Source organism: Streptopelia decaocto (assembly GCF_964273445.1).
Source record: "Streptopelia decaocto genome assembly, chromosome: 3".
Lineage (NCBI taxonomy): Eukaryota > Metazoa > Chordata > Aves > Columbiformes > Columbidae > Streptopelia > Streptopelia decaocto.
Genome location: NC_138656.1, coordinates 90717951 through 90742636, shown reverse-complemented (window position 1 = coordinate 90742636; position 24686 = coordinate 90717951). Strand labels below are relative to the sequence as shown.

The 24686-nt window shown below is 37.4% G+C and overlaps 1 protein-coding gene across 1 annotated transcript in view; it reads right to left on the bottom strand.

The window, feature by feature from the left end:
* LMBRD1 (LMBR1 domain containing 1) overlaps positions 1-24686 on the bottom strand; it is a 76429-nt gene that overhangs the window by 16479 nt on the left and 35264 nt on the right. The window contains exons 8-13 of the mRNA XM_082048606.1: positions 17045-17170; positions 14826-14978; positions 8457-8521; positions 7570-7672; positions 6343-6447; positions 4971-5120 (exon numbers count right to left, since the gene is read on the bottom strand). Coding sequence (XP_081904732.1) covers positions 4971-5120; positions 6343-6447; positions 7570-7672; positions 8457-8521; positions 14826-14978; positions 17045-17170 — 702 coding nt within the window. The remainder of the gene's footprint in view (positions 1-4970; positions 5121-6342; positions 6448-7569; positions 7673-8456; positions 8522-14825; positions 14979-17044; positions 17171-24686) is intronic.

Sequence of the window (24686 nt, the reverse complement as noted above, 5' to 3'; positions counted from 1 at the left end):
CTCATATAGAAAACAAATAAGTCAAAAGTTATTACTTAAAGGATTAACTAAAAACTAACATCATTACGGTAACACTCAGCAAGAGTTCAGTATCACTTCATCCAGTGAAAAAATATTAAAGAAAAAAAAAAAAATCACACCTTTGCCAGCACAGAATTGTTTTCTACATGCTAGAACTCTTCCAAGCAGGTCCCTGAACAGGCCAAAATCTGTTCTCCTGAGTCTAGGGTTGTGTTCCTACTATTTTCCATGTTCTCTCCACTTAGATCCAAGACTGCCCTTGATCATTTCTTCCTTGTTTTTAGTACCAGGTCTAAGACAGTATTGCCCTATTTCAGCTCTTCAATTGCCTGTGCCAGGGAGTTGTCATCAGTGCACTCCAGAAGCCTCCTGGATTGCCTGTGCTCAACTGTGCTGCTTTTCCAGCAGATATTTGCATGGCTCAAGCCTCCTGTTAGGACCAGGGATTGTGAACATGAAGGTACCTACAGGATCATCTGCTCCTTCCACCTGATCAGGAAGCCTGTAAGCAGACAATATCACTCATGTTGATCTGCCCTCTAATCCTAACCCATAAACACTTGCCTGGCTTACCCATCCCAAGGCAAAACTCCACACATTCCCACTGTTCTCTCACATGAAAGTCAACTCTTCTCCCTGTTGTCCATCCCAGCCTGTCCCCCTCAGAGCCCACACCTGGCCACAGCAGCACTCCACTTGTGTGAGCATTTCACTACATCTCTGGTCCCAGTGAGACTGCAGACACGCAACTGCATGCAAACATCTAACTTCTCCTTTTTTTCCCCTGCTGTGTGCATTAGTATTCAGGAACTTCAGAAGCACCCAAGCTGTGCTGATATCTCAGAAAATATGTGAGAGCTTTGCTCTTAATGCTGTCATCTCAGCACTTTGCTGTTGGCATACATACACCTGATGTAGAGCCCCTTTTGCCTTCCAGGGCACTGACAAAATGATTGGACATAGAAAAGACGCATAAGTGATAGCAGAGATGTGTCTACAGAACAGTTCCTCAAAATAATTTACTTAGCATTATGTAGTAGAGCACTCAAATCTCAGACATTTGTAGTATGAGTATTGTCAAACTCTACCATTCCAGTTACCACATCCAGTCCAAAGCTGAAAGCAGGAAGCCTCAAGGGCAAGTGGGAGACAAAACCAAGCACAGTAATTCAGTGCATGTGCCTCGAGAGCTGACACTTACATAATTTATTCTTGCTTAGGTTCAGGACCAAGAACTTGAAAAGATCTGTTTATGCACTTGGCCATCTAAGGGGTACTTCTGGGTTCCTGCTGATTAAGACACCCTGTGTCCTGCAGCTTAGACTTGCTCCACTGAATTGTCCATGTGAAGGCTGAGGAAGGAGTGACTGTTGCTGCTCTGGCCCTCAACTGAGCAAAGTGTCAGTGTCACCTAAGACCGAGTCTTACAGGTCCATTATGTAGAAACATCAGCAAACAGTGCTCTTTCAGACAAATGAAAAAATTGACCTCATTGAACAGAAATAGCAATTACACTTCAAGTGAAGGCAAAACTGTAGCTGTGCTAAAGTTGAAAAGGCAGCCTGCATGTGGACGAAGTTCTTTACCTTTGTGAAAGGCTACAGAGGGACACATAACTGTTTAGCAGATGTTACAAAGGTTGTCTTAAGAGATGAAACCAAGCATTCCTCAGTATTTGAAGAGCCCTACACATGGCCTCAGTTGGTAAGGGCACTGTAGGAAACTTTTGAAGGTTTCTTTAGGATACAGACATCATAGCTGAAGGTATTTTTTATTAATTGGGGACATACACTTTGAACACCTTAATAGACAAAGAGTTGAATAAAGCAACTAGCCCAGGTCCAGCTAACATTTGCCTCACAAGAGCTCTACTTTTCTACACATATTCAATTATCAGGAAAAGTCAACAGCACTTCAAAGTTAAAAGGTCTTGTCAAGAGTAACAGTCTCCAAAGGAAACAGTTCAAGATTCAAAGGATTCTAACCTGTCTAATGCATCACTATAGATTTTAGTCACAAATTAGTTTGACAGGTTACTATATTGGAAATTACTATAGACCAAAGAAAAGGAGGAAGTGCTCCTTTTACACACGTTCTGTGAGTCACCAGATACTGACACGTTTATCAGCCCACTCATCCACTAAGCTGGCTTAGAATATTGTTTATTTATTGCTTGGTTCTGCACAGTGCTGGTTACCAGTGGTGTTGTTATACTTTAAATAATGAAGTTGATTGTCCAAGCAAACCAGTGCATACAGCTTCCATCATCAGGAAACTCACCACAGGCACAAAATGTATTTCACTTGCCCAGTTCCTGTGTATGTTCCTGGCCACTCCTCAGTTCCATAATAACCAATTCATAACTCTTAAGAACCTTCTCATTGCTAAAATTCACAGAGAAATCTGTCACTTTTTCGTTCCCAGCCACTGTCTCTCCTCATTTCTAAACACAATTTAACACCCAGTTATCAGGGTAGTCAGACACAAAGTGTTCACTACTTTCTGAAAGACTCAGAGGAAGTCTGAAAAACCTGCATTTACTTGGTATGAAAGAAATCCTGATGTAACTTACCAGCACAGTCATTACACTTTTGTTACTTTAACAACTGAAACACTTTCTACCCAGGTTACTTTATGCACTTTTAATGCAACTCTTTGAAATGGGACATAAGCAAAAGACCCAGGATGGCTATCTTGACAGAAAGATTTTTTTTTTTTTTTAATCCTTTAAATGAGAAGTTGTAGCTCAGTTCCAACTAATCCTTCTTGCAGTGCTGACAAGGATTTCGTTTGAATAGCTGTTTGAATGACACAAGTGCCTCCCCACTCCGGTGGGTCATTCTCTTGACCCTTTTCATTACAAACTACATATCACTGTCCAGATACTATTTGTCAAAACAAACATTTGTATGTTAGCTGTTTAAGTCCTAATCCTTCCAACCCCCTCAATATATACACCTATTATTTTACTGAAACACTGCCATTTTATTCATAAAGCAAAACAAACTACTAGCTACAGTCTTCATCATTTACTTTTCACTTCAATCTTCCATGTTTTCTGCAAGTTTTGGAATAAAGGATTCTTTCTCAGGACAATGAAAGGCTTAAAGACTAGTTTGGTAAGATCTGTAACAAAGTTGTCCTTCCCACCCTTCCATCCACAATAGTTCTGCACTGTAAGTGGAGACATTCAATCAGCCTACAATATAAAGAAAAATTCTAACACAACAAACCCTGAATATGTTTTTTGCAAGGACTTGAGCTCATAATTCATTCAGACACAGCTATATGATGTTCTAGGCTACATACAGAGTAAGTAATCATGCCAGGAGTTCTATGTAAACTCACCATAGAAGCAAGTCACTTTTCTAAACTGATTTTCATCTTAGTTTCTTGCTGCTGCTACAATTTGCAGATGCCTAGGCATGTTTATTTTCTATTAGTTATATCTAACAAAGTCTAATAAAAATTCATTAAACTTTCTCAACATCAAATATTCAAGTCCCCGACAGTGATCCTATTATTGTGCTCAGACTGATATCAGGATGACCAACCTCCCATTACCACATACAATTTAGATGTAAAGACAGCAGGAAAGTAGCATTTCTTGACGCTTCACTTTCCGCAGTGACAATTCTACCACATACACTGAGTAAGTACATTTAAGCTGATCAGGTTCCACTTCTCTACTTCAATTTATCCTTATAATCCTTTCTCTTAAAGTATTCTGCAGCTACTCAGTTTAAACTGAAAGAATCAATAGTGATAAATTACACATTTTACCAGATACTTTCAGTTGAAGAGGGTTGGTGGGTTACGGTGGATTTTTTGCAGTTGTGGGGTTTTGTTGTTTGGTGTTTTTTTGCTGTTGTTTTGGTTTTGTTTGTTTTTTTGTAAGGCTTTGTTGTAGGAAAAAAAGTAGTTTATTCTCCCAGGAGTATAACCTTCTGGAAAACTATTTCCAGTGCTCAATGCAGCACTCAGTTACTTCACTCCCATTCAAATCCCTTCACTCAACCACTCTGGCTTAACTGTTTTGGTTTTGTGAAGCTTATACCTAAACCCCAAACTGCACACCAAAAGATCTGGGCTTCTTTGTGCCTGAATATCACAAACCAGTTCATGATCTGGTTAGTTGTCTACATGTGCAAAATCAGATCTATTAATAACAAAGACTCCACCTGCAGGATACCAGATATTGGTAAACAGCTATCCATAAAACCCCTCAAGATGCTTGTGATGTGTAACTTTGAACTTCCCCGTAAATATGCAGGCCTCCCCTCAAACTAAGATGAAAAGCAAGAATTAAAGCCTTCAGGTATAGAATAAAGACTTGATGAGAAAAAAAAAAGAAAAATCCCGAAACCAAACGAAGTACACAAAAGTTAAGTAACAAAAGCAGAAACTAATGTTAACTACTTAATTCTGTACAAGATTTTATAAGACAAGGACTGCAATAAATTTCATGGAGTTTGATAGTCCAAAGTGTTCAAAATGAGATTAATCAGCACATGCTCAGCTTCATTCTGATTATCTTCTACTGCACCAAGTTACTTAGTAATTTCTCATGAACATAAACTGCAGAAGATCAACCTTGTTTTCAGTCTACAGCCTGCCTTACACACTAAAACTCATCCTCACTGAGCGACCTCACTGCAGTCACTCAGCAACCTAAGTGTATCCATACAAAATCTAGCAGAAGCTAGCAGCTGTCTAACCAAAAGTAGTAAAACAATACTCAAAGTTTTGTGCCGTCTGAAGATGACCCAGGAATTCAGTTGCGTTATCTATAGTACAATCAGTTTCTGGCTTGTGCAATTATCAAAAGAACATCTACTAAAAAAATCCTGGCTACAAAGGTCTTAAAACTGAGAATGAGTCTCTGTAAACAGCACCTTTTAGATACAGAGGGTAAAATCCCTTTAAAAAAAAAAAGTATTACATCTCACCTGTACCAGGTATTTTTGGCTTCCATACATTACATACTGCGGGGCAAGACTGTATATCATATAACTTGTATGAAGAACTATCAACAGAAGTATCATACAGAGAAACAAGAGTGCTTGAGGTCGAGTTTTTCCTCTTCTGATTTTATAAAGCTAAAATACAGAAAACATACAAATATAAACATAATGAAAAAAAAAAAATCTTTCTGAAGACATTTGACATCCTGCTTAATTCAAGTAATTGCTTTAATTCTACTGAAAGAAGTGGGAGGCTGCTAAAATTATTCTCTGACAAATTAATTCAAATGAGTCCAAGCAGGTTTTCAGGTCTATTTACCTGAATTTCAAAGCACAGCTATTTAACTAAATTAATCATTGTTTCCATTTATGACCCAGGATATTTAAACCAGCAGTTAGCAACAAGATTTAAATAGTGGTGCCTGTCACTGAAACTGTGCCTTGGTTTGTCAAAGAGTATTGTGTCCTTTGGTTGAAGTGAGGAAGCATCTGTCACTACACCTTTAATCAGATCTAGAAACAGAGGAGGGAGCTATGAAAGAGAATTCCCAGGCTCTGAGAAAACTTATGCACCATATGGTGGCATCTTTTCTACTTTCCTCCACAGGGAACAATATAATCCCTCACTGTTAACCTGTAGATATCACTATTCTTTAGTCAAAGGCTCAGCTGGAGTACCATATGACAGTAATGAAGCTGGCAGCTGAGGGGTAAATGATGGAAGACCAAAACCTACAGCCAATCTCACAACTCATTGCAAGGACTCAGGGTCACTGTTCAGAATTTTGGGGTGTCACCACATGAAAAGGTGACAGTATTAAAGGGAAAATAGTCACAGAAACAGGGAAATACTTAAGCAAGCATCACAGGCATGAATGGCATACTGTTAGATACAAAGCTGCTTTTTCAAACACAGCAATATATTATTTGCATCATATTTAGATATGGCATATCATCACTATACTGTTCTCTTATGAAGCTAGATAAACTTGCTTGCCCCCTTAAAGCAACAAAAGCACTACTGCCTGCGTGCACATATCAGATTTTGACCACAAACTTGGCTTCTGACTTATTTGAAGTTAAAGCCAAAGTACCACTGATTAAACACTTGAAAGAGTCCATTTGATAAGCAAGCAACAGCTAAAACAAGTTTCAGTCTGACAGCTTCACAAAATGGAACACCTTTCACCACAGTGAAAATTGTATGATGGGTTTCTAACACTCAGACATACAGACTGCTATTTGCAACATCCAGTATTTATGAAGCAGTACATAAATAATGACTACTTAAACATACTGATTATCACATATTTATTAAACATCTAAGTATTATAAACTAAACTTAGGTCATACTTACCCTTATCCAGAAGAACCATATACCCATATTTCTAATCCCTGCCATTGAAGTGAAGATAAAGTACATAACAATAGTTGTAATTAGAATATAATCAAGTGGAAAAACCTAAAACAAGAACAAAAGTAGTTAAAGAAAAAATTCAAGTTAGAAAACAAGCTCTTCCTCCACTTAGAGCATCTGAGTAAGAGTCCTTCCCTTTAAAGGTTTCAAGATAGCTGGCTCCAAATACAGCTAATATAGCTTGCTGTTAATAGAGCTTATAAAATTAATTTCAGAAAGCAACTAAGCATTTTTCTTAATTTAAAACTTTCCTTAGTTTTGAAGTGTTATACATTTTTAGGCCAAGAAATACTTAATTCCATACTGAAATCACATGTAAAAGAAAGTCCACAGTGGCAACAGTCATTTTAGGACTCTATAGGCATTCTATTTGTGATTATTTCGGAACATATTTGCATACAAAACTTTATTTTTCTATTTACATTAATAATAGCTTGAGATAATACTGCTGCTGAACACTACTTTTCTCAGTAAACTGCAAGCTTAGGTGTTCAGCCGTTTCAGAAACCACAGGGAAGCAATGCATTGTGCCAACCCATTATATCAAGAACATGGAAAGAACTCAACTAGGGGAGAGCACAAGCTTACACTAAGGCTTATTCTTAGCTAACCTACGGCTGATTGCCAAATTTGTACAGGATCTTGTTGCCTCCCTACAATACTGAAGTTAACAGATGTTTGTTATGTAGCGTTTGTTCTAAAGACTAATGCATTACCTACAACATACATAACTGCACAGAGTGTAATACATCTTTCAAGGTGCAATAAACATAAAGTGAAAAAAATTCATTTACTTCACTTAAGGGGAATAAACCAGCAAATACAAAAATAACTAGAATGTAGGTAGGGCATGGGAGAAAGCTGTTTTTATTCCGTGCGTGACAAGTGATGTCATTCTTTGCCTCCACTGTGTTCTCATTAGATTAATTTCACATTTCAAGTACATTCCTCCAGCAAACAGCTTCCATCCACTCAACATTTTCATATCAATATCTAATAACTCAGGACTGTTAAAAACGAAGTTGCCCTGCTTTTACAGAACATACATCTAAATAATTTTGTTTTAATTTATTACTTTGTAAGAAGTGCAGTTTCCCTTTTGACAGCTTAACAGAAGACCAAGGGGAGTATCCTTACATATACAGATTTTTTTTTTTTTTTACTTACTGTTTGAAGAACAGGTAACAGCATATTCAATGGATTGGTCAGATTAGTTCCTAAAATTATAAATCCTGAGTCGAAGCCAGCTGAATGCAGAGCTTTGTCCAAACTGCAGTAATTAAGAAAAATTGGGTAAGTACTATTGTTCTCCCAGAGCTTTGTCTTCAGTTTAAAGGGCAGGTCATAAAAAAAACACAAAAAAAACAAAAAAACAAAAACCCTGAACTAAACTCAGAGACTGACAGCTTTTTCATATCTCTGTAGACACATGCTTTGTTTTACCACTCTCATTGAACTTGTCCTATGAAAAGGTATATTGATTTCTGCATCTCCTTGGCATTTCAGATTTTTCCCTAGTTTGGGTCACAGAGCTTATTTGCCCAGTCTAAAAATTAAAAATGCCAACATTTGGTTAGCATCAATCTTCACTGAAATCCACCAGATTTGCAGCTGGCTATACTGCTTTCAATGCCATGAAACAGCTACAATGTAATGCACATAATGTATCTATTACACACATCATTTACTGCAAGAATTTAAGCACCTGTGACCCAGCCCAAGAAGTACCTACATGCATTAAGATTCATTCAAGCAACCAGAATACTTCTGTAGTCTGAATTAAACTTCCTTAATGTATATGCTTAATTTCTATGCTGAATCAGAACAATTTTCAGCAGCATTCAGACAATGAATGCTGAACATATCCGTTTTTGAACCTGTTTTAGCACATTTCGTTCAGTTTCAATCTATACTATCACAATGAGAAACACAGCTCTAGTGACAGAAATGTAGAACAGAAGTGGGCTGACTCTTGAAGGAAACTATCCCTGATTTTGATGTTAGAGAAGAAACTGTAGTTTAAGTGGTTAGGAAAAATGCTGAAATGTACTTACTTGGACAAGAACAAAGAGACAGTGAAGAGCAGTGCCACGATGATGAAGAATACTCCCCACACAATCTAGAAGTAAAGATTTATTACAATTTAAGTGAAAATGCTTGGAGATCATATAAGTAGTGAAGACTTAAGTTTCAAGAAAGGACTAACAATCTTGGATCACCTTTGAGATCAAACACACTTGAAAGAGTAACTTTCTGGTAAACATTTGAGAGAAGTTCTAACAATAGCAACAAGAACAAAAAAGATGCTTATAAATACTAAGGTATTAGGAAAATACTTGAGTATCAAGAAAACCTATATAAGTGCTACTTAGATACTATTATTCTAAAACACTATCTAGCCACAAGTGATTAAAATGAGATTACTATGACCACATCACAACTGCCAGATAAAGGCCTCTCTTCTGAAGGAGGTTCTAGAAGAGCTTCATACCCTTTTGCTACACCAGGTGAGTCATTTGCCCTGCAGTCTTTCTTTGGAGTGCATACTCAAGAATTTGAAACTGAAAAAAAACCCCAAAAGGTATAACAGCTGGGCTTATTTAGCCAGTTACAAGCATCAGTCATAAGCATGGAAAAGTACGGGTAAAAAAATCGTAAGGACCACTACAATTAAACCAGATACTGCCATTGTTTTTAAAAGCAGCAATAGCAGGCTTTTTGTAAGCTTTTGCACAGATACAGGACTGCTTGACATACAAAATAAGAACAGTATTTCTTGCCTAAGTCAACCGGGTGCATGAAAAACTGAACTAAGCTCAACAGGAGTAAATGAAGATGTTGCAGACCAACCACATCAGCAGTTAAGCTGGGTTTGTGCATTCAGATTTTTAAGGTCTTAGGGGCTAGATTAAAATAAGCAAACAGCTTAAAAAGCTAGATTATTTAGTCCCTGAATATAGTCAAAGTACAAAAAGGTTAAGTCTATTTTAAATGGAAAGAATTCTGGCAACTTACTACTAAGTTTAGAGAACTGAAAGTAATATTCTGATACCTGTACGTTCTTTTTTACCCATTTCCTTCTCATTTTTATCTCCAGAGGAAAAAGCCACCTTCTTTCAATGGTGGCTTGGTTACTTTCAGTTCTTCTGTGAATGGTCTGAATCAAGTAGAGTCAGACAGATAAATAAGTTTCTTCCTTAAGATCTTACTTAAAACACAGGAAAGTTTTTATTATGCCTACCAAATACAACACCCAAGCCAGAGACTTCATTCTTTAAGCCATCCCAACAAGAACATCTATTGTTTTTCCTGAGCTAAAAGATAGTTCAGGGAATCATCTTCCACTTCTTTGGAAGGTTTTCAGCATCACTATTTTTTCTTTCAGGGATTAGGGGATGGCACACAAAAGTGAGCTCAGAGAGCAAACCCCTTCACTTACAGCTCCAGCAGATTTACTGTATTTTCCTAGGAATCCTTGTCACAGAATATGCTCAGATAAGCATGCTGAGCTTCCCAAAACAATAATGCTTTCAGATTGCTAGACCTGAGACAACCTAGACTTATTTCCAAATTCTTCCACATGAATGAGAATATTTCACAGTTTACATTATTTTATTAGCATTAAAACTTGGCACACAGCCATCCTGAAAAGGTTAAGAACTTTATTACAGCTGCTTATTAAAGATACTCAGAGTTACAATGCTATTATTGTTCATTAAATTCTGATAAGATAGATAAGATAGCCTTCTGTCTGCAAACTTAAACAATATTAGAACATCGTTTAACAACTCAAATTATGTAGGCCTTATAGTTACAGAGACTAATATCAAGGTACGCATTAACTTGCATATTTCCACGTATTTAAGTGTACTAAGATTTCACCTCTCCACAGCAAACACTAGGTATCAGCCATACAGGAAACGTATTTAAAAACAGTATCAAGAGTCCAAAGTTTGCTTTACTTCATCACCTTTGGCCACCTATGGTGAGTATACAGGTATACAGATCTCCTCTGGAATAAGCCTGTCTTCTGAAGTGATGCATAAGACTCTTAGAAGTATGTAATTGTTTGAAAGAACAGCCCTTTTCCGACTTCAACCTCAACTCCAGTCCCATAAAATTCAAGATTGAAAAGGCTAATATTAAAGACCTTCATTCTACTTTAGTTCATCCTCTATTGCCACAGCACTATTAAGGATACTGAACCATAAATGATTTGCAATTAACATCAACTGTGTTTACACAATTTCAGATCAGTTGACTTAAGCCTTTCACAGAGCAGATCCTGTGTTCTTACCTAGATTTTCCATGTAGCTCAGCTGATTACAGACCAATCAACACCTCATTTCTAGTCTATTAACCAGCACCTGACCAACAATTAAGAGAATACCAACATTCAGATTAGTAGTTGAGCTTGCAATTTACAGTCCCAGCTGAGCCTTATCAAACAGTAACAACCTGACAAATTAAAAGCATGCATCCAGTTGGGTATCATTTGGTACATGGGTAAGGAAAAAAAAAAGTATTTCCTTTCCTTCCCCCCACATAAAGCCTAAGATAGGCCAGAGAAACATTGCAGCAGGAGCTATACGTTCACTGTTGCATTTTGTCACCAATAGCTAAGGAAAATCTGTCCTATGACACTACTGTACTGCAGTTTACCAGCTTTAAAGCACCTAGAATATCTTCCAAGATCCTGCATACACTTAGCCATGAAAATTTACAGAATAATTTTGCTTTGTGTCACAGTATAAATGAGATGGAATCCAAGCCCCTGAGAACATGAGCACATGTTCAACTTCAGAGCAAAGAACAGCGCTTCATCAAAACCTTTTGCTCTCATAGCAGGACTATTTATCAACTTTTGCCAAAAACCTTTTATTACTAGAACAGGCAAAACCAAAAAGCCTGTATTTCAGCCAAGCACCACACAGAAGAATTTAGTAAGGGCATTATATTTAAAAAAACAAAACAAAACACAAGCAATCCTTGGTCTGTACCCCACACCATAACTAGTGGATATTTTCTGAAGGAAGCTGCAGAAGCTGCAGCCTATGGAGATCCCACATGCTGAAGCAGGCTCTTCTGACAGTAACTACAGCCCATGAAGTAGACACATACTGGAACAGTGACAAAATGTGAGGAAGAAGCAGCAGAAGTGAAGTGTTGTAGACTGATGGCAACTCCCTACTCCCCATCCCCACTGGGCCACTCCAGTGGGGCTAAAGAAGTAAAGCTGAAGATGGGAAAAAGTGGGGTGCAGGAAAGTGTTTTAAATGGCTGTTTGTTTTACCATTTAAACCCATTTTAATTGGCAACTTGCCTCAACTCTTTTTTGCCCGTGACGATAACTAGTGATTGCCCCTGTATATCTCAACCCACATATTTTTCCAACTTATTTTCTCCCCATCTTGTGGGGAGTGAGAGAGCAGCTAGGAGAGCATCTGACAGCCAGCCACATCAGCTCACCACACTACTGTATGATGTGACCTACTTTCCATGAAGTTTCAGGTAACCTGGCAAAGATGGGTTAAAAACAATTGTTAGATGAAGCAAAACACTTCATATAAAGTTATCAGTAAGTAAACTTAGGACATGAAATATTCACACTTCTTGCTTGTCATGCTGCCAAACTCCCTGATGTAGAAGATGCAGCTGCGAATGCAGGAAGAAAGCCTGTCAGTTCAGCCACACCACCTCTCTGAGGCAACTAAACTGACTCCTGACAGCACCTATAGTCTGCATTAACACTGCACCAGCAGGGCTATTATCCAAGTAGTTGCTTACACTTTCCCCTCTTTCAGCTTTCTCCAGAGAAGTGGGGCAGGAGAAAGAAATCAAAAGCCCATTAAAAAAAAGAATACTCCAGGTCTCCACCCTCAAGACAAAATTAACTGTACCTGTGCTTCTCTGAAGGTCTTCAGCAGCAGGTGGAACAACAAACATCTATACAAGGTCCTCACTATCCTTATGATTAGATAGGAGACTAGTTTATCTCTGCCTTACTAGAGTTCAAGTATACCACCCTATTTATCAAGAGAGCACTGTTATCTTTGTAATCTCAACCTTCAAAACAGAACACTTAATTTTCTTATATTACACACCTTAGGGATCTCTTTAGTCGGTTCACAACCATTTTGAAGTACACCATGAAAACTGATGCAATACTCACAGCTTACCATTGTTAAGTAATTTTTTTTTCTACAACCTATAGTCTTGTTCATACATTAAGAAAACATAACTATGTGCTCTGGGTTGGTTTTTTTTCTGTAAACAGTTTTATACCCCTCCCTAGAGTATACCACATTTCACTTGCAGCTGAGCTTATCAGATGAACATGTGAGAAAACATAATAAAGGAGAAGCAGCAGATTTGCTACCTACAGAAAAAGGTAAATTTTGTAGAAAGAAATTAAACTAGTTTGACATCATTTCGCAACCCCACATGGACCATTACTCACTTCCTTGGGATCTTCCAGGTGCGTTGCTTTTGACTAAAATTAAAAATTAACAGCTTCATCTTTGATTTAGCTTTGAGTAGAACAAGTATTCTCAAAATTTACTCCATGTTGAAGAAAATTTACTCTTCAGAGAAAGTTTGACTTTGTTTAACAAGAAAGCACATGCTAAGATATTTAGTAGTAACAAAATAATTAAATATAGGGGGACACTATGCAAAACAATATTATTATAGAATTCTGAATGCAAACAAAGTTAACACTGTAAAAGACCTCCAAGACTAAGTGCTATTCCTGAACACTTTATTCTGTTCTGCCTGTCTCACTAAATCTTCAACTCCCATAAACCTGACCATCCCAAACTCCAAGGCAAAACAGCATTCTCCATATCTAATACTTGCCTCACAGTAAATTGAATTTCTTTCGAAGTCCCAGAAATGCCCACATTCTTGAACAATAACATGCAAGTTGCACTAAGGATAGAAGTGTTGTAAAACCAACAAGCAAATCTCCAAGATCATCTTCACTTCTACAATTGGCAAGAAGCATTATATATATAGAAAGATTAACTTTTTTTCATGAAAGCCACTAACTGAATGATTGGCAAGTCATGCATGTGCAAAGATAGTTCAAATGCTATTAAAGTAACAGTAAAACAGTCTTGCAAGAGTTAAAATGTTAATAATTAAATGATGGACATTATCACCTTCACAGCACAGCTCATTGAAAAGTCAGAGTAAACAAGTTTTATAACATGCTTCATAGCACAACACTATTCTAAAAGAAAATCTGTCAGGAGAAATTACCCACCTGCAACTCCCCTTTACTCTGTGATTCTTAAGTCATGAACTCACAGTGACTGTCACAGTTACTGAGAGAATAAAAAGCATTCAAACCACAAGAACAAATTGACACTGGAAAATCATCCTGACCATAAGTAATAATCTGTAAGTAACCAATGATATTATACACTATCCTATGAGAACACAATGAACTGTTTAAGTCCTAGAGACAACACAAATAGCCAATGCATTTCTCAAATCTAAGGTTAATGTGAACACTTAAAGAAACTACACAAGCTATTTTGAAGCAAAGGAAGCATCCAAACTGTTAAAGTGAATAGTTAGGGGGATATTTGTCCTTTCAATGAAAGGGCTAGGTCTAGATTTCTAATGTATCACAGATAATTTCTCACTGAAAGCTTTTGTTCCACTCCCATTTCAGCCCATTTCCATTGGTACTCAGCATTAAAGTAGCAATAATGTTACAGGAAATTGCTTATAGCGCCCCCCATCTCAGCTTTCCGAAGTCCAGCCCACAGTTTAAAGTAACACTAAAATTTCTTCCCGCATCTGGTTGGCAAAAAAATACCTTGTTTTAAAAAACTACTTTTATGGAACAGTATTGACATATGAAGTATCTAATAAAATCGAAGTCCTAAGATCAAAAAGAGACCAAGATCAAAGCTTAGCCCCAGTGACGGTCTCCTTTGCACTGGTTAAGTATCAAGATGTAAGTTCCATGCAGCTAGCTTACTGCTGATCAAGTAACTAATTGGTAAAATGCTCTTTCCAAATGCATATATTCTCATCAAAATATCTCTCACTTTTGCTGGCTAAATGTAATTCAGATTAACCTGAACTGCCTGACAGCTATAGAATTCTTTTTATTCTTGCCATTTTCACAAGCCAAAGAAAAGATATTCAGATTTTCTATGGCAGTATCACCATAGTACATCAGCTAGGACTCACTCCTTTTCAGTCTTAATATTTTAGGCAAAATAAAATGTTTTCCAAAGGCTCACGCAGAGCTTGCTATAGGGCTATCATTGCATAGTATAAAAGTAAAAAAAAAAAAGCACTTGATATTCAGTATGGTAATGGATATACTTTACTTGTTATTTATATGGGAAGAAAAAAGCCAGAAGGTATTCCAAATGAAGTCTCAAAAAGTGACACACTTTTACCTTTAGAGGTCTGATAGCTTCACAGAACTTTGTCCACCAGCTTTTCTCAATTGATTCCAGGTGCCTCTCCCTTCTTCGAAGTGTCCTTAGTCTCTCTTCTAGTTGTTGTACAGTTCGTCTATCCCTTGATGACAGAGGCCGACCATCTCTGCACTGGTTACCAAAAAATAGTGCAAGAGATCAAAGAACACTGAATCAAAAATAGACTTGACGTCTTGTTTAATGAGTTACAGCAATTCTAAAGATTTTGCTGTATATAATTCACACTATTTTTATGCATAGCAAGAGGATGAAGTGCAAAAGTCACAAGCTACAACAAGGGGAATTCCTACTAGGTGGAAGAAAACACTCTTCACAATGAGAATGTTCAAAAATTTTACAGGGTGGTCAGTCTCCATAGCTAGAAATGTTTAAAGTGCCCAGTTATGATCTGTATAACTTGATCTAACCTGAAAGGGGTACTTGCTTTGTGTAGAAGATTGAACCTGATGACTTTCAGAGGTCCTTTACAGTCAAATTCCATGACTAAGCCAGTATGTGAAGCTTGGCATCTGTATTTTCTTTCCAGCATTACACTACACATACTCAGCAAGACGACTTGCTCTTCCACAAATTAACCTTACAGAAACCCAAACAAGCAGGACCATTACCCAAGGCTTGGTCAAGTGTACCAGGTAGGTGCTTGATGATTATGTTTAATAATGTACTTTAATTCTGTGCCTCTAAATATTGAGCAGGCACCATTGCATTCTGTTGTAAATTGAGTAGCACATCTTGAAATCCAAGTTACATGCTAGTAAGCAAAAGCAACTAAATAGGCATTAGGTAACTGAATCAAACTGGTTTCTAACGTTGATGCTACTGTATAGCAAACTGATTTTTAGATACAAAAAGATTTTTATAGTTGTAATACATATTTTTAGATTTTTAAATTCACTATTTAATTTTTCTCCTTTTATTTTAAAAGAGTCTGCCTGCAAATAGTGAAACACTTCACACCTGGTAAAGTTAAAGTGAATCTATTTTAGATAAATTTCTCAAAAAGGTTAGACTAAGACAACATTCTAGGTACTTGTAACATTTAAATTGGAGATCACAATGTACTTTTAACAGGAGCATGTATTTTCCATACCGCAGTGACTTGAAAAAGTAACGCTCCATTTTTCAGAGATTTCTCATTTTTCCCTTATCAATTTCAGTAATACAGACGCCTTTGTTGCAGCAGTACTCTGTACAAAACCAAAACTTGGTAACTTAAAATGAAGGAGTACTTTTTAGGTTTCATTATGCAACATGATTTTTAGAACACTGAAGGTGCCCACACTGTGCAGAGGTAGCCAAGTATCAATGGAAGACTCTTGGAACTGTTTCAACACTGCTGAGTTCTGCTGTCACAGGGCACACAATGGCACAGGTGGACTGCCAGGATCAGAGTGATGCATTTTGATGCCCCTTCCCCCCCACTCAGGACTGTGGAAACACTGGTCAAATCATTATCTGAAATGGTTTGGGAAAAGGGTAGAAGATTACCCCTAGCATCTTGTACGTAAAGGAGAAATCTTATCCTTTTTCAGCTTGTACTCTGAGGTTGGTGTCCTGCTTACATTAGGTACAGCATTTCTGCAAGCTGCAAAGCCACCATGGGTTTACAAATGGTGTTAACATCCTACGAACATTTAGGATTCAGAACAGAGATTTCCATATGTACACTTTTCATAAAGAAATGATTTATAACAGCAAGGTACATTAACTAGGAAGAAAGACTATCTGGGGCTGTTATTTATGAATAAAGATGATTAATCGTTTGAGGAATCTAACTCGTGACAGCTCCATGTGGTGAGTATCCAGTGTTAGTAACTACACTGAGTATCAACAAATTGGACGCCATATCTGGTAGCAGACTAAGTGAGATTAATATTCTTAACTTCTACAAAGTGTCTCTTCCATATATCCAAGCAGGACTGGAGAAGTTTGAGTTTAGCTCATCAGCACCATTACTAGCTAGACAGAAATACCTACTGCAGCAGGACTGAAAGAATCACTACTGATAAAGATCACTACAATACAAGTAACCACATCTGTTTCCAAATAACTGCAAGCTAGTCACTTCTAACTGGCTATTCTTTCTGGAACAAACACTCTCTACAGCACAATCAGAAACAAGTAAGCAAGCACAGGAAAGAAAAAAAATAAGACAGTGAGAACAGTGAAGACCATACCTTTGATTTAATCCTTAATAAATGTTGTTCCACTTCTTCAATATCTTCGGTGTTCTCTAAACGTTCATAAGCTGCACTGGTAGTTCCCTTAATCAAGTTTAGAGGCAAAGCTGACATACCATAAGCCTAAAATAAAAAAGAAACATACATACTCAAATTTTCTGCCACACATTTTCACCTGATAAGGCTGTGGTATGTTACAGCTATGAGGTATCACTGCTGTGGGTGGTTTATTTTTTTTCCCCTGCTACCTTCCACCTACAGACTCTAAAGCAATCCATTATTTTCTTTTTTGAGAAAAACATAATGAACATGCTATGCAGATTCCACTGAAACAATAGTATGTGTTAAGACTTCATACAAACATAGCCCACTGAAGGTTTATCAATCTAGCCCTAGGTTGGTGGTGTTCTTTTGTGTTTTCTGTTTGTTTGTTTTTCCACAAATTATTTAGCTTCCCAAAATCTTAACTTTCCCAATTTAGACCATAAGCAAACCATTGTGTAATATTGGAATTTCTAGATATTGTACTTAAACAGTTTCTTTGTAGCCAGTAGTATTCAATTTACTTATAAAATGAAAATTTATAGAAAGTACCTGATTTACTAAAAAAAAAAAAAACCCAAACCAAAACAACAAACAAAAACGCACAAACCTGCAGTAAAAAAGACAACAGAATCAAACAGCTGAGGCAAACACCTAAACTCTGTTACATTCCAAGACTGCCCAGATACATATTTACAAATTTTGCTGGCATTTACTCCTAGTTATAAAGCCTATACTACTCAAAGTGTTTTCCAGGTTCTACATCAACACTATGCCCAGATTTTTCCAATGCAAAGTCTCTAAGCTTTCCACTAACGTAAGAAACACAGATATTTGAGGTGAGGTAAACAAGAAGAAAATGCCACTATTTCCTCCCTGCTGCCTTATGAGTCATAGATCTAGGCCAAGGTCAGAAGTTTCTCCAGGCAATTTAGTGACATTAGCTATATGCTTTTTGTTTTACTCTGGGTAGGAGGCTGTTGGCAACGGGTTTTTCCTTGGTGCAGAGCTCAGCAGGGAAGCTTTTCTTTCTCTTAATCACAATTAACACACACAGTTTTACTTGAGTGCTTGATATCTGAACATTTGCTAACTTCAAAAATGAGCAGCTTTATACATTTTTTTTTTCCCCCACAGGAATATCACTCCCTCCTTCTAGCACAGCTTCACATTTCACACTGAGAATAGACTTAACACAAGTGCCAGTGTATTATAAATGTCACCATACATGCTGTCAGATCATGAGCTTTCTGTACACAAGACTTGATCTGACCTGTTTTAAGAACCTCCTTGCACATACTACATTGTATTCAAAGCAAGACACTGTCCATCTTTTGGTACGTATTTTTCAACATAACACATACCATGCCACCAACACCCATTTCTAAGCCCCTTTAACAAGTCCTGTTTACTACTCTTGTAGCTCAAAACCTCATTAACTATTTAATAACTATTAAATATCAGACACTGAGCCCACAAATTTCAGTACTGCTCTACAAGTGCCAATATTACATGATTTCAAGAAACATTCCTCTAAGTATTATATTAGGCTACAAAAGCCTGAAACAGAAGTTTAGCAGCCTGACAGCCTTGTTCACTCACTGTGGAATTAGGTTTCTTACATTCAGAGTGACAATTACCAGTAAATTGTTGGAATGGTATCAGTTAAGTTCAACAAGCAGACAGTACATGTTTCTCAACAGGCTTCAAATCAAAGGAAACAGTGGTGCCTGTTAAATCACTACACAGGGTAAGGGGAGGAAAAAAACTTTTGTCCTTCAAATATTTCCTGAAGTATATATGAGCAAAGAAAACATTCAGCTACATTTTTGACAACTCGCACTAAATGACTTTTCTTTTGTGTAGCTATGAAGTATTAGAATTGGTTTTACCATAGACTTCTAGAGAATAAAGTAGGCTATTGGCTATCTGCTCAGCATTTCAGGACCTCACAGGTGACATAGCCTCATCTGTTACCCAAAAACACAGCTGAAAAAAAAAATATATATATATTTCCAGCACTGTTTACAGACTGTACCAAATAAAGTTCAACTTTTTTTTTTTTTTAGCTACAAAAGATAACTGGCAATTCAGTCCCTATGTTAGAGACTTTTGGTATAGAAGGTCTACAAGGGAAAGACATCACAGGCTAGTGATGGCAAACAAATTTCATAGTTTCCAAGACATTCCAGAAGTTCTGGTTTGAACACAGCTATATAGCCACAGAAAGGCCTACCTACAAGCTTATGTATTTTAGGTGAGGAAAATAATTTAACTTAGGCTGGCCTTTACAACTCTGTCCATAAATACAGCTCAGTTCTCCCTTCAGAGTGTCTCCTTTGAGAGAACTAAGCTGCTTTGCTATCTACTGGCACTAAAAAGCAGCCCCCCCATCACCTCTTCTCTAGGCTGAAGAAAGAACTACTTCAGCTTTTCTTTATGGGTTGCATTCTCCAACTCTCTAATCACTTTCACAAGCCTCCACTGGATCCTCTACAGTTTTCCAGTTTCTTAAACTGGGAGAATAAAACCAGACACAGTATTCCCAGGTGTAGCTTTAGAAGTGTCAAGTACAGTGAATAATCATGTCCCTTGCAAGCCCAGGACACTGTTTGCCTTTCTGCTGCAGGGCCCATTGCTGGCTCAAGATCAGCCTGCTGTCCACAAGGACTTCCAGGTGCTTTCCAGCAGAGCCATCCCCCAGCTGGTCAGACCCCACCATGAATTAATCTATTCCAAGAGAAGGTCTTAACATCTGCTAAACCTGTTGCCATTCTTCCTTGGCCTGATCTTGCCCCCTGTTAATGTTTCTGTGGTGACTCTTCATTCTGTTTTATCTACTTGTTCCACTTTGATATTCTCAGACATGATGACTACATACTCAGCACCATCATTCAGATAACTTCTAAAGACTAAATAGCATTAGGCCCTTATTGATCCTGAAGAGATCACTCAGGTCTGGCTGCTGGTAGCATAACTCCAGAAATTAGGTGAAACTATAAACACTATCCAAATTCACAATGAGAATGCAGGCTGCAACCTAACCAAGATCCCTCTGTGGAACCCAAAACATTTCTAGCCAGAGCCAAAGACATTCAGTATGTAGAAACACATAACAGATTGCTATGACAATAGGCCTACACAATTTTACACACCTAAGCTTAGAAGCAACTATATTTCACCATTAAGCAGAAACTGCCACCTGTTCTTCCAACAGCTACCATCAACAGATACCAAGTATTTACTCAACAGAAATAATTAAGGAATAAAATTCAGAATTCTAAATCTTTTAAAACTAAGTTTCTACAAAGTAAACTGCAACTCAAAGTGAGGCATTGTTTTGTTGGTTTTGCAGATTTGAATTACATACATGAACATCAAGCTTGCTCAAGTGATAGCAGCAGCTTAAGTTTGTTCCTTGAATACAAAAGATGCTAATCAGGAGATGATTACGCAAGTAAGCCTCCCATCATCTGCAGGGGAAAAAGCCACATTGGTCCTTCAAGTCCTCAATACATAGAATGAAGGGCAGAAAAATGAGTCATCTCATGTGATATGTCACAGGTTTGAAAAGAAGCTGTATTAGCTCAGTTTCAGGGCAGCATTTCCCTTTAGGCTGATGCAGAAGTTCAAGGCTGCCCTGAAAGAAAAAAGGTTCAATCCCCTGAGTTAGTGCAGGTATTAGGTTATTCATGGGCTATTATCCTGGGCATCTGCAACTCAGCAAGCAAGAGATATCACAGATAGTTCCCGAAAACCAAAGCTGTACACTAAAGCCAAGAGAGGGCTCAGACCCCAAAACATTGTTGGTTCAAAGTTTGTAATATGAATAAAACCAGCCTTTAAAATAGTTAATTTATATCCATGAATTCTGATAAAAAAGTAATTAAGTCCTGACATATTTACACAACTGAAATAACAGTTTCCAGGACTTAATTTAGACAACCTTTGCCTAGAAGTGTTATGTCAGATAAAAGGCACTGTATTCAAGAGTAAAAACAGTTATACAAATTAACTGGCAATTACAGCATACACTAATTGTTCAGGCTGGTATCTGCCAAGATATGCTGAAAGGTTAGGTCTTCAAAGTCTAACACTATCTTTGCTGTTGCTGAATGCCTCATCATCTTCATTGAAACCCTATTTTACAATAAGGGAAAAAATATCTAAACTTATATTTAAAACTACTTATTTTTGAGAAGATTCCCCCTTCTCAAATCCCCACAAGTGATCCATTTAAGAGATTACCTCCTATCAATTAGCTTAAGGGCTGGGAAGCCAAACCTTAAGAGCTCACTACCTAGTAAGTACAAGTTAGAGGCACCATCTGTGAGCAGCTGTCTCATTCCAGTTTGAGAGTCTGCCTACAGGCAATACAGATAATATCTGTGGATGGATGAAGTTCATATTTATACTCAACAAATTTTATGGAAGCAGGTAGCCTTCTACTCTAAAGGAGAGGAAGAAAAAAACCCTACACAGAACTTACACAAAGCAACACAAAACCCAGCTTACCTATCCTATAAAGAAGAGTCTAAGCAAAGCTTTTAACACTTATTTGTTATCCACAGAAGTGCTACAGATGTCCCAGACAGGAATTCGCAAAGAAATCTGTCATCAGTAAAGCAGGAGCCAAGCAACAATTGGTTCAATACCATTTCTGCAGTATCAGTAGGCATTGAAGAATGATGAGAAGCATGCTCTAGCTGTTCTCAGCATGTCACTAAATCCAAATGCGCTCTGCTCCAGATAGAACACTACCTCAACAGAAGTTATAGGAGCATTGCTTCCGGTTCACTTAATCTTCATATCTGTGTCCCTTTCCTTCCCATCCTGTCTGCAGCAGATCCAGCTACTCTCCTGACAGTCCACAACTAAGATTTAGAAGGAGGAGTTGCTGTTCTGATCCTTTTGTCTCTCACAGACCCACCATCTCACAATTCTAAAGAGTTGCCACACTCAGCCCCTGACCAGATAACAGAATAGTTCTCCTTATAAGTGACCCAGTATGCTAGCAGTTACTCAAGACAATATAGAAAACAAGTGAAATTGAGACAAGTTACAAAAAGACACTTTATAGAACTCACAGCAAGCAACTACATCAGGGAACCCAAACCACTAATTAAACATTTTTAAATTGCACAAGCTACCAAAGAGTTCCACTGAAAAGGGTGTAATATTAAAGGTGGGAACACCTAATAACCACCCGGATCAGCTATAAGTCACACAGATCAGTCACAAGGAACACAGGGGAAAAAATATTGAAATGAGTATAACAAATGCCTTTGGAAAAAGAGTTAAAGCTAACGTTGAACACCTAGAGCAAAAAGCAGGAAGCCATCAGGCATTATAGTTTAACTAGAAGTTGATTATGTTTCACTTCTGACATGTGCTATGTTCACCTAATAAGACACGGTCTAATGATCAACTTGTGGCCCAAACAGGATAATCTCTCCTTGTTAGAGGTAAACAGAACATGCAAGTTGTTTCTGATCATTTTGGCACACAACCCACACTGTAACTGAAGGTTGTTTACTGAGTTTCTCATTACAGGTATTTTTAAGAATTGAACATGAGATTTCAATAAATTCTCAGAAAGTACTTGCATAGCAGAGCAGAAAGACTCCCCATTTCATTTATTTTAGAAGTTCATATATCTAGCAAATATGGCTTTTAAGTGCTATCACTGATGTGTTTTAAAAGGTGCATATATAATCTTATGCAAAAAGTACAAAAATAAATACTAGGAAACATTTCTTGCATAGCACTGCCCTCTAGCGAAGTCACAAGAAACAGCCACATAAAGAGAACAACTATATCCCTGTATAAAAGTCATAAGAAATGCTCGCAACTTCAAATATCTGTTGTCTTACAACAGCTTGTTTCAAGAGTTCACCTGAAAGTGATGCCATGAAAGACAAAATGTTCAGTTCTAACAACATGTGATCAAAAATGCATCTATTCAAGTTAAAAAACAGCTGAACTCTAGTTTAGGATATGCAGTGCTTTAAAGAAACATAAGTCAAGTACAATCTAGTTTGTTTCAATACAAGTGTCCCACAAAAGCCCTTCCATTCCAATAATATTCTTGTATTGAAAACATTTTTTTGGTATTCATAACCTAATTAGCTTTTAATTTGAATTATACTAAGCACGAGGGAAATCACATTATGATACCTTTTATCCCTCATACCAATTGATACAGTTCAGTTGCCTACATCAAACACTATTTCACATGGATATGATGCACCTCTGTCAGCATTACTTTTCTGATGGAACAGGGACACTACTCCAATTAGTCTCAATGTGGTGCATTTTCATATGTCACACCAATACAGGCAACACTTCTGAACTTCTGCAAGACGCACTAGGACTCTACCTTTTTTGAAACTGTACCTTTCTTCTCTGTGCACTTGCACTGCACAGTTTTCTTGAAAAGTTTCCATCTCTGGCTATCCATACATACTACCATTCTAAAGAAAAAACAGAATTCAAGACTCCTATTTCCAGAATACCTTTAGGCATGTCAAACATTAGGAAGGACATGTGAGCCACTATCAAATTGTGAAGAGTAAAGAAGAAAGCCTCCCGAATGCATCTGAAGATGGCAGGCCATCTCACAGACAGCTGAGGTTTTTTTGTTTTTTTAAAAAACACATGCCATACAGCTTAGAAAATCATTCAACATGTTAACTAGTAAAATCAGTTCTTTCATAGCAAGTTTTAGTATCCAATCTTCAGCTACTATAAAAGCATATACATTTTTGAATAACACTGCTATTGAAATAAGCCCTCAAAGCATGGAACAGACTGACCAAATTGAACTGGCATGTTCAGTATCATGTTTCCTGTAGTACGTTATACACAACATGAACAGGGCATTGAGTACTTGTTTATTGATTTCTCTAACATTCATCACTACAGCATCTTGCTACACATTCACCTTATTTTTTCATATTAATATTCCTTCTCCACCATACAGACTCAAAGACTGTCTCACTTATTTGTAGATGTTTAAGTGTACAAAAATATCTAGTCAAGGTTTGCAGGATGCAGAAACCAAGTATGACACCCTCTGCACTACACTTGTTTCACTACACACAGTGAACTTGTTGTCATTGGACATATCATGCATAGAAAGGTTAACTCTGACTCAGTTGTAATACTGAACATAAATATTTAGCCCAACTGCCATCTTCTGCATTGCTCCATCAGGCTTAGAAGAGCATTACCAACCAAAAGATTAACCTCCTTTCAAGCCACAACTCTACAATCTCCAAGTATAAAACTATAAATGATCCAGCATTTCAGTATCTACAGTTCTCAAAAAGTGTAGTAGGAATCAGGCTCTTACAGAACACTCATATTGTTTTGCTGTTTTGGTTATTTACTGATGTATGGAGAAGTGAACATAATCAAATAACTACATTTCTTTTATATTTAAGAATTGGCATTGAAGTGATTAAGTGGTAATGATGATGGATGCTACTAACTTCTGAACTTCTCAGTAACTGTTTGACTACTTAAAATCAGTGGTAAATGAGTGCTTTTAAGGTTAGACAGATTATAAAAGGCTTTAAGCTTTTTGGCTGTTAAT